This window comes from Littorina saxatilis, linkage group LG3 (assembly GCF_037325665.1).
Source record: "Littorina saxatilis isolate snail1 linkage group LG3, US_GU_Lsax_2.0, whole genome shotgun sequence".
Lineage (NCBI taxonomy): Eukaryota > Metazoa > Mollusca > Gastropoda > Littorinimorpha > Littorinidae > Littorina > Littorina saxatilis.
In genome coordinates, this window is record NC_090247.1 from 719993 (window position 1) to 732009 (window position 12017).

The window sequence follows — 12017 nt, forward strand, 5'->3', positions numbered from 1 at the left end:
GAATGGTCATTTCTTCTTGGTCTTTGGTGTGGAGCTGACGATGGAGGTTTTACTGGAGGAGTTTGCCAGTCCGTTGCCGGTGGAAGTTTTGGAATGGGTTGTCGGCGTTGTGGGCCTGACATAGGATTTCGGCACTGCCAGCCCTTGTGACTTTCTCCCCCCCTGTAATGAGACACAGTGAGATCAGCAAAGATCGAGTTATTCAGTATTGGCGTTTACTGGTATTTTACCGGTTGTCCGTTGAAATAAGAAAATACCGGAAAAAAATCGGCTGCTGGTATGATCTACCGGTTGATTTTTAGAACTACCGGGTTTTTTCGTTGGTAAAACAACAAAACCAGTACTCTGAGTTGGACTCTTACTGGTTCCAACGACCAGCCTACCATTTTTTTCAGGACAGTTTGCATCATAAAAGTGTGTGTACCGGTTTGAAAAAATACTAGCGCCATCACTGGTTATTACAAGTGTATGGATAATGCTAATCAATCATACTACACTGTGCTTAAGGGGTTACTTGTGTGTTCAAATCGCTCGACAGAAACATTACACATTTTGTGCACAGGTTCTTCTAAGCAATATGGACACATCTGTGCAAAGAAAAAAGGTGGCAGCCTTATTAACCTTTTTTTTAGAATTTTTTTACTGGGGGTTGTCAAGTACGATTTTGCGAAAAACACTGCGATTCTTAACATGATCCCAACTGACATATTTAGCTCTATAAATGAAACATTAGTTTGTGTAGATAAATGAATAGAGAGTATAACTTTATCATAAAACGGTACTTATCAACATGCATTTTCAGAAAATGATCGAGGTTTCTCGAGGGCGTACACATAAAATTATCACTCCTTTAGTAGTAAAAACGTATTTAAAAAAAATTCGCTCGACAGAACATAACTAAACTTGAACACAGCTAAGTTCACTGTATACAGATACAATACATGTAAACAAAATAAGTTGTTGCCTTATTGTCTGCTTCACAATTATTCCCGTACCAACCCCAACCCCATATCTTGACTGACAAAAATGATAAAAATAAATAATTTGGGAGCGCTGTAGGTCAGTTGGTAGAGCGCTGGACTTGTGATACATGAGTTTGAATCAGGGTGAAGGGTTGGGGGTCGGAACATTTGTGTGCAAAGTTTCATGAAGATCTGTCCAGTATATTTCTATGAATCGCACACCACACACACACACACACACACACACATATATATATATATATATACACCAGGGTAGATAAGTTAGTTTGTAAGGGGGGTGTTTTTAGAATTCAAGAGAGTAAATCGAGGTCGCAGATAGCGCCCGAGACTGATCAAGGGGCATACGCCCCCCACCCCCCCACCCCCTCTCCTCAACCCAAGAAAAAAAAAAAATCGCACGTGAAATCCATTACACATTTTGAGCACATGTTTCTCTAAGCTATATGTCCACAACTGCAGACAGACAAAAAACGTTGTTTTCTTATTCATTTTTTTTATAAGAGTTTTGTCAGTTTTGGGGGGTACCGGGTGGACACATATGACCTTGCAGAAAACACTGTAATTCGTAATGTCATCCTAACTGACATTTTTATTGAGTCACTTGAGAAAAAGTGACTCTATGTAATCGGTCAGTGTTAGTCTGTCCGGCCGGCCGGCCGTCCGTAGACACCACCTTAACGTTGGACTTTTCTCGGAAACTATCAAAGCGATCGGGCTCATATTTTGTTTAGTCGTGACCTCCAATGACCTCTACACTTTAACGATGGTTTCGTTGACCTTTGACCTTTTTCAAGGTCACAGGTCAGCGTCAAAGGAAAAATTAGACATTTTATATCTTTTCTCGGAAACTATCAAAGCGATCGGGCTCATATTTTGTTTAGTCGTGACCTCCAATGACCTCTACACTTTAACGATGGTTTCGTTGACCTTTGACCTTTTTCAAGGTCACAGGTCAGCGTTAAAGGAAAAATTAGACATTTTATATCTTTGACAAAGTTCATCGGATGTGATTGAAACTTTGTAGGATTATTCTTTACATCAAAGTATTTACATCTGTAGCCTTTTACGAACGTTATCAGAAAAACAAGGGAGATAACTAGCCTTTTCTGTTCGGCAACACACAACTTAACGTTGGGCTTTTCTCGGAAACTATAAAAGTGACCGGGCTCAAATTTTATGTGAACGTGACTCATTGTGTTGTGAATAGCAATTTCTTCCTGTCCATCTGATGCCTCATATAATATTCAGAACTGCGAAAGTGACTCGATCGAGCGTTTGCTCTTCTTGTTATCTTTAGAAAAGATAAATAAAACATTACTTTGTGTAGATAAAAGAATGGAGAGTATCACTTTATTATAATACGGCACTTATCAATGTGCATGCCGAAAATTATATATCCAGGATTGGCGAGAGCGTACACATACAATTATCACTCAAAAACGTTGTAACACAAAATTGGCTCGACAGATCATAAACAAATTTGAACACAGCTAACTTCACTATATACCGTTGCAATACCTAAGAAAACCATAAGGTGTTTCCTTATTGCTTACTCCACAATTATCCCCACACCACCCCCACCCCCATATCTTGACTGACAAAAAAAGATGAAAACATTCATTTGGGAGCCCAGTAGGTCAGGTGGTAGGGAGAAGTGTGCAGAGTTTCATAAAAATCTGTATAGTAGTTTTCTCTGAATCGCAATACAAACACATACACCCAAACACTTGGTGCCTTTAGTGCACCGATACCCCCTGCCAACACCCCCCCCCCCCCCCCCCCCGATCCAATACCACCCCCCCTCCACCACCCGCCCACCCCACTAATCACAAACACACACACACACACACACACACACACACACACACACACACACACACACACCAGGGTGGATCAAACAGTTTGTAAGATGAGTGTCAGTATTTATAAATCAAGAGTGTAAATCGAAAACGCGAAGAAAACCAGACTGTTTTAATTTAGTGGTAAAAACGTTATAACACAAAATGTCATCTCAATTTATAACCACATTTGAATACAAATAAGTTCACTGTTCACAATACCTTTAAAAAAATTTTTTTTTTAAAGCCTTTCCTTTTTTCTTACTCAAAAATGTTTCCCGCCCCACCCCATATCTTGGCTGAAAAAAAGTGAAGAAATAAATCATTTGTGAGCCCAGCAGGTCAGTTCGTAGAGCATGCGCACTGACCCAAGTGTTTGAATCCGGGTGAAGGGGTGGGGGTCACAAAACTTGTTTGCAAGGTTTCATAAACATCTGTCCTGATTTACAGCTCAAAGCGATTTACAATTCCAATAACCTCAGACACACACACACACACACACACACAAGCAATTTCAACCCCTCATAGCGATAAGAATAAGTACACAGTCAATAACTATATTTCTGACTATTTACAATTGGAATACATGCATACATACTCTCTCTCTCTCTCTCTCTCTCTCTCTCTCTCTCTCTCTCTCTCTCTCTCTCTCTCTCTCTCTCTCTCTCTCTCTCTCTCTCTCTCTCTCTCTCTCTCTCTCTCTCTCTCTCTCTCTCTCTCTCTCTCTCTCTCTCTCTCTCTCCCTCTCTCTCTCAAATATGATTTTGAAGCGCATTACATAAAGTCGGTATCAGATATCTAAAGTGTTTCGCTATGTTTTCGTCCTGATCTTTGTGATCCGGAGGATTTTTTCTGGTGATGATCTAAGGTAACGGAATTGTTCATGCATTTTGAGCATGAGGGAATTTGACAGGTATCGGGGTGTGGGGGGGGGGGGGGGGATTTGGCGTGGGGTAAATTATTAAAACGCTTGCACCCTAACACAGCTGACTCAATGTAATCTAGCCTGAACTACGAAAGCAGCCACGCGTATACTCACAGAGGCACGCATGTTTGTGTGACGGTTTGCACGAATAAACATTGAAAATTAGTTTTGAGTTTTGATAAAAACAAGCGACATTTCCTTTTAGCACACAGGTGCTCAGCAAATGTGTATTGAAACTCGTTCAATTATCCCAAAATGTCATAACGTTTGGCAATATAATTATTTAACAACAACAAAAAGACTACCGGATTCCGTACATAAAAAAGTCTGGGACTGTAACAACAATTCGCGGCATTGGACTGTGGGAGGTCCTACACAGCTAACACTGCGACGCGTAACCAAAAACTACGGACACACTTTTTATCAGTTGATGATACGAACACACTTGCATATTGGGACACTACTAATTGTGTATTTCAGTTATAATGCATCACGTTACCTCAAACTCCGTCTCAAGTTGAAAATGTCCTCCCTGTCCAAAACCCCGCTCCTACCATCCACAACAGGGAGGACATTTCCAACTGGAGACGGAGTTTCATGAAGATCTGTCCAGTAGGTGTCTCTGAATCGCACTACACTCACACAAACACACAGACAAGCACACAGACACACGCACATACACACACACCTGGGTGAATCAGTTACTTTGTAAAAGGGGTGTACTTTGAATTCAAAAGTCTAAATCGAGGACGCGAAGCGACTTAGGCTAATCATAAGAATGCGCCCCCCCCCCCCCCCCCCCGAAAAAATAATCTGTCGTGAGATGCATTACACATTTTGTGCACAGGTTCCTGTTAGCAATGTGTAGAAAGGTTGGGGGTTCCAGTATCGGTCCCCGCCCCCCCTTCTCAATTTTCCCCCTGACCGCAAATAGGCATCCTCTGTACCTCGTAGGGGGCCTCAGGGTCGCATGGACCCATACCTCATAGATCAATTGGATATTGTTAAAAAGGTGTTTGGGGAAAGCTCCTTTGAACGGAATCGAGGTAATAATTTATTTCAAAACCAGGTGTTTTTTGTGGCTAAGTGTCTGTTCTACACGAACATTCTATAACTTGTTAATCTGTGTCTGAATAATGAACTGTTAACAAAGTTACTCGTATGAAGGAACTATGAAGCCAAACGCATAGGTCCTCACCCTCCCCCCCCCCCCCCTTTAATACCTACACTTTCACACTCATACAACCAAATGGACACATATTAACTGTGACACACACACACACACATCCACACACGAACACATAAACAGACAAACAAAGCGTGTAGATGCGCAGGTCCGCTTCGCAATGCCGTAATGGACGCCCACTCTCACTTAGTTAAACTATTTCCTTTCTTAAACTATTTATCTGTCACTATTTCTCAAAACTTCGCTTTCTCGCACTCAAGACGACATGCACAGACACAAAGACACACGGGCACACACACGCCCGCCCGCCGGCACGCACTCACACAACAAACAACACACACACACACACATGAGGAAGGGATAATCACACAAAGTGCGCCAGTGAGGTTAGAATGGTGTGGTGGAGTCTGAGGCTGGTAAGGGATTTGGGGGTAGGACCGACGAGAGAGCACGGATTCGGCGGCTCGCCGTGTCGAGTCAACTTCATATAGATCTGTGTAGGCGATCAACAGCCCCAGCCGATCTGGATCTGTTCAAGTCAAAAGTAAAGTCAAGGATACGAAGAAGTTTACCGAAAAACATCGATCCCAAGGACTCATGTTGTAACTTTTCAAAGCAGTTACATTCAATCAAAGGTCCATCCACATTAAACCGAACGGGAATCGTCGAAGATCCACGCAACTTCACTGCAATGTCAAAAACGAACTCATAATGTCACCGCAGATCTATAGTTGGTTTTGGTTTTGTGTCGCAGCAAAGAAACGAAGCAAATCTCCGGCTTTTATTTCACACTAAAAAAAACGTTCATTTAGCGGGTTTAGGTTATTAAAATATATTTCTTTGAGGTTGCAAGGCAATGGCATCGCTGAGATGTACTCCTTCGAACACACGACACAGGTTAGAAATTGACTGCATTTGGGTGCTTTTTACGGTCAAAACAGAGTGAGCTTTTTGACGGGTTTATGGAAAAATCACTTCGGGGGCAGGTCTAAAATCCTGTGTACAGTGCCAAATCATACATCATTCAAAAGAGCAAAGTATGGTCTTTATTCTAACATTTGGGCTAGGGTAAGTCATAGATATAAATAGACAGTATCTGTCTATTATATCTGTAGGCAAGTGTATAAAAAAAAATTCCATTCCTTCGATAGTCTCGTCATCTACACTGTAACACTTGCGTGAAAAATGCAATTTTGAGTCTGTTTTGCATGAAAGACCTGCGAGATTTGTAGAAGTCAAAACAACAACTTACAGTCCAGCCTCTCAACTTTCGTTCCATGCAATTTGTTTGTCTGTACGTATAGACTGAGGGGTGCCCCGAAATGATTTGTAATCACAACATTCACAGACTTCAAATACGCCATTGAAAAACTCGTCCACGTGCATTTTAGATATATATATTTACTTGGGTGACTAAAACTGTCGTACCTACCAAAGGCCGCTTCGCGTAACAAAATGACTTATACCAGAGTCGCAAGGCTGGGGATATTTTTTACAAGAAAGTTATATTTCGTTGTTCTAGTCCGAATGAATATGAAGATATGGCGAGTTGAAAACGCCGATTCTTTCGCCAGAAACACGTCTGTTTCCATACCGGAAAGACGGAATGGCCTGAGAGCTACTAGAAGCACGGCGCCGTGCGTACAATCGACCGAATGATGTTATTCACACAATACCATTTGGTGATCTCTAAAAAATCATTTAAAAACAAACTAGTTGACATGTAATGAAACTATTTACTGAAATCAAGAAGTATCTTAGTTCTAGCCGTGCATATTGGGCACCCCCTGTCGAATGCACACTGGACCGTGCGTATACGCCGTCGCAATCAAGGCAAGTAACTCAGTGAGTGAAAACATTAGCAAGAACCGCAACTTGAACACACTCGTAACACCTTAAGTGATGCCGCGTCACTCAGACACAGCAACTTGTCAATGAAGCACAGTAACACTGATGGGGTCTATGTCGACCAAAAGCGTGGGATTCTCTGTAGGTGGAGTTCCTGTAGAGGGATTTCCTGTATACAGGGAATCCCACAGGGTCTAGTTCCAGTAGTGTTTCGCTGATATTGCTCCACCTACAGGGAATCCCACTCTTTTGGTCGACATAGACCCCATCAGCCACAGTGACAGTAAAACAGTGACAACTTCACTGCCAGACTAGAAGGCCGCCCAATGCATTCAAAACAGTGACAACTTCACTGCCAGACTATAAGGCCGCCCAATGCATTCAAAACAGTGACAACTTCACTGCCAGACTATAAGGCCGCCCAATGCATTCAAAACAGTGACAACTTCACTGCCAGACTATAAGGCCGCCCAATGCATTCAAAACAGTGACAACTTCACTGCCAGACTATAAGGCCGCCCAATGCATTCAAAACAGTGACAACTTCACTGCCAGACTATAAGGCCGCCCAATGCATTCAAAACAGTGACAACTTCACTGCCAGACTATAAGGCCGCCCAATGCATTCAAAACAGTGACAACTTCACTGCCAGACTAGAAGGCCGCCCAATGCATTCAAAACAGTGACAACTTCACTGCCAGACTATAAGGCCGCCCAATGCATTCAAAACAGTGACAACTTCACTGCCAGACTATAAGGCCGCCCAATGCATTCAAAACAGTGACAACTTCACTGCCAGACTATAAGGCCGCCCAATGCATTCAAAACAGTGACAACTTCACTGCCAGACTATAAGGCCGCCCAATGCATTCAAAACAGTGACAACTTCACTGCCAGACTATAAGGCCGCCCAATGCATTCAAAACAGTGACAACTTCACTGCCAGACTATAAGGCCGCCCAATGCATTCAAAACAGTGACAACTTCACTGCCAGACTATAAGGCCGCCCAATGCATTCAAAACAGTGACAACTTCACTGCCAGACTATAAGGCCGCCCAATGCATTCAAAACAGTGACAACTTCACTGCCAGACTAGAAGGCCGCCCAATGCATTCAAAACAGTGACAACTTCACTGCCAGACTATAAGGCCGCCCAATGCATTCAAAACAGTGACAACTTCACTGCCAGACTATAAGGCCGCCCAATGCATTCAAAACAGTGACAACTTCACTGCCAGACTATAAGGCCGCCCAATGCATTCAAAACAGTGACAACTTCACTGCCAGACTATAAGGCCGCCCAATGCATTCAAAACAGTGACAACTTCACTGCCAGACTAGAAGGCCGCCCAATGCATTCAAAACAGTGACAACTTCACTGCCAGACTATAAGGCCGCCCAATGCATTCAAAACAAGTGGGACTGATGCCAAGTTTCAGTTTTCAACTGCTTAGATCTTTTGAACATGTGGATCAGTCGACTATAGCTCTTATTTTGATGGAAGCTATAAATGCCATTTTTTCCATTTAATCAGTAAATCAAGTACGTGACATCAGCTGCAAAGATAATTATGCTGTCACTAAAATTGCTATGTCAGAGCTGTGAGGTTTAAATAAGGAGGGGAAGAGAACAGTGAGAAAGACACCAAAGAAAGATGGTGGAAGTTATATACAGACTTTTCCACATTGCATAACAAAATATTTTAATCCATGAAGTGTGAAATGTACTTACCCCAGCTTTGAGAGACGTAGATGGCCCAGGGGGTGATAAGCTGTTTCGTTTAACCTCCCTCGCCCTGGTGACATGATGTCTGGAGCCACTCTGTTAGATAGACAACAACTACAGAGACTGGCTATTTAACAATTGATAATTTGTGTTTCCGCTTGATCGGAGTAGCATTTCAGCAACAAAAAACGCATAAGACAGTGTGAAACTGAAAGGAGATGATATCTATGCTTTTCTGCATTCTATAGTTGCTATGGAATCTCAAGTAATGACTATAGCTCAGATAGACCAAATGTGGTCAAAATTCTGCTGTATTCTCTAGAAGGCCTGTACATTACAGAAAGCATTTCTCCTCTCGGTCTGAATCATTGGGATCAGTCATGTTTGGCTAGATTTCTACCTTCTTATTTCATAAAGGGACTTTTTCAAAATACTGAAATAATACTTGTTTGCATTAATATATAATGCAGACCTGGGAACCCCCGTTTTGCACTTGGAGTATTCTCAAACAAACTTGGTGTATTTTCAGAAAAAAAATGAGCGTACTCCACACTACATTTGAACATCCATGATTTAAACATGCTTCACACCTGTCTATTTCACCGTTAATTAAGTTAACCAATACATTCAAAACAAATGCTTCTTTTAATGTTTTCTAATAAAAACTCTTAATCATGTGTCAAGGTACAGCAGTCCCGGCAATGTACGGCCCCCAGCGTGAGCGGACACCTGGATCGGCTTCGGGTTGTGCTTGTGAAGGAAAGTAGTCTAGGAATTTTTCTCATCGTATTTTTTTCCACTGGCCCTACTGATCGTATTCTAGACAATCATGCGTACAAAATACGGCGAAATTGTATGGGTTCCCAGGACTGATAATGGTATTCCTTCAAATATAACAGGGGAGTTTTCTTCAAGACTTGTTGGTAAATACAGTTTTGTTTCTTGAAATACAGTGGAACCCCCTTTTAAGACTCTCCAATTTAAGACTCCCTCCTTTTTAAGACCTTGTTTTCTCAGACTTTCTGTTAATAACCTCTGTAAAATGACCCCCATTTTAAGACTCCCTCCTTTTTAAGACCTTGTTTTCTCAGACTTTCTGTTAATAACCTCTGTAAAATGACCCCCATTTTAAGACTCCCTCCTTTTTAAGACCTTGTTTTCTCAGACTTTCTGTTAATAACCTCTGTAAAATGACCCCCATTTTAAGACTGACCCTCCTTCGTAAGACCTTGTTTTCTCAGACTTTCTGTTAATAACCTCTGTAAAATGACCCCCATTTTAAGACTGACCCTCCTTCGTAAGAGCTGACTTGCTGAGGTTGTTGGAGGTCTTAAAAGGGGGTTCCACTGTTATGTTATATATCGCGCCTTATATCATCTTATATCGCGCGCGTATCTCCAGACTCGGACTCAAGGCGCAGGGATCTATTTATGCCGTGTGAGATGGAATATTTTACACAATACATCACGCATTCACATCGACCAGCAGATCGCAGCCATTTCGGCGCATATCCTACTTTTCACGGCCTATTATTCCAAGTCACACGGGTATTTTGGTGGACATTTTTTTTTATCTATGCCTATACAATTTTGCCAGGAAAGACCCTTTTGTCAATCGTGGGATCTTTAACGTGCACACCCCAATGTAGTGTACACGAAGGGACCTCGGTTTTTTGTCTCATCCGAAAGACTAGCACTTGAACCCACCACCTAGGTTAAGAAAGGGGGGAGAAAATTGCTAACGCCCTGACCCAGGGTCGAACTAGCAACCTCTCGCTTCCGAGCGCAAGTGCGTTACCACTCGGCCACCCAGTCCACTGTGAGAGAGAACTATAGCAATCAGCTGTGAGAGAGAACTATAGCAATCAACTGTGAGAGAGAACTATAGCAATCAGCTGTGAGAGAGAACTAGCTATAGCAATCAGCTGTGAGAGAGAACTATAGCAATCAGCTGTGAGAGAGAACTATAGCAATCAGCTGTGAGAGAGAACTATAGCAATCAGCTGTGAGAGAGAACTATAGCAATCAGCTGTGAGAGAGAACTATAGCAATCAGCTGTGAGAGAGAACTATAGCAATCAGCTGTGAGAGAGAACTAGCTATAGCAATCAGCTGTGAGAGAGAACTATAGCAATCAGCTGTGAGAGAGAACTAGCTATAGCAATCAGCTGTGAGAGAGAACTATAGCAATCAGCTGTGAGAGAGAACTATAGCAATCAGCTGTGAGAGAGAACTATAGCAATCAGCTGTGAGAGAGAACTATAGCAATCAGCTGTGAGAGAGAACTATAGCAATCAGCTGTGAGAGAGAACTATAGCAATCAGCTGTGAGAGAGAACTATAGCAATCAGCTGTGAGAGAGAACTATAGCAATCAGCTGTGAGAGAGAACTATAGCAATCAGCTGTGAGAGAGAACTATAGCAATCAGCTGTGAGAGAGAACTATAGCAATCAGCTGTGAGAGAGAACTATAGCAATCAGCTGTGAGAGAGAACTATAGCAATCAGCTGTGAGAGAGAACTATAGCAATCAGCTGTGAGAGAGAACTATAGCAATCAGCTGTGAGAGAGAACTATAGCAATCAGCTGTGTGGAAGAAAACAGCACATTGTGGAGTCACTTGTTATGGACTTACCTTTTCTCTGTTAAAACTTGCAGACTTGTCTACCGCAGATCCCTGTGAGTGGGCCATTGCCGGTGATGCTAGTTGTGGTAAATCCGTACTACTCGAGTCCACTGAGTCAGCAATTGCATTGTCCTGCTTCAACTCATCCTTCCACATCTTCATCATTTCTAAAACGTTGGTGGGCTCGTTTTTGTCACGCTCCAGACCCTACAGAACAATTGCACATCGTTTAAAATTAATAGAACGCCAAGTAATTATCCCACAACTGAAATATAATGGACCAGATGATCAGTTCACCTCCACATATCTGCCCTGCAGGCTTTGCACATGAAAAGACATGGGGAATTTATTTTGCTGAACTAATCTAACAGGCTAACACTGGTGTCACTTGAAAATTAATTCAACCCACAAATTCTCTATCTGTACAGGAATGTAGCAGCCAGGCTGTTGATTGTCTTCATGTGTTTAAGTTAAAGGGTGCTTTTACCCCGTGCAGAAGCCTCATTCAGATTAGATCTGAGAGCACTTTTATCATGTTGGCTTACACAAGGAGCATTAAAGCTTCAGCTATGGAATCTCAAGTATATGACTATAGCTCAGATAGACCAAATGTGGTCAACATTCTGCTGTATTCTCTAGTTGCTATGGAATCTCAAGTATATGACTATAGCTCAGATAGACCAAATGTGGTCAACATTCTGCTGTATTCTATAGTTTCTATGGAATCTCAAGTATATGACTATAGCTCAGAATAGACCAAATGTGGTCAACATTCTGCTGTATTCTATAGTTGCTATGGAATCTCAATTATTCCCCCCTCTGCTTCTTTACCTCTGTAAACTTGTAGAGCTTGTTATTTTTCGATAATGACCCAGCAACCAAACAAA

At 42.1% G+C, this 12017-nt stretch overlaps 1 protein-coding gene across 1 annotated transcript in view; it reads right to left on the reverse strand.

The window, feature by feature from the left end:
- Positions 1-6: 6 nt before the first annotated feature.
- LOC138961359 (serine/threonine-protein kinase 33-like) overlaps positions 7-12017 on the reverse strand; it is a 73832-nt gene continuing 61821 nt past the window's right edge. The window contains exons 11-13 of the mRNA XM_070332971.1: positions 11140-11337; positions 8515-8604; positions 7-162 (exon numbers count right to left, since the gene is read on the reverse strand). Of these exons, the coding sequence (XP_070189072.1) occupies positions 7-162; positions 8515-8604; positions 11140-11337 (444 nt within the window). The remainder of the gene's footprint in view (positions 163-8514; positions 8605-11139; positions 11338-12017) is intronic.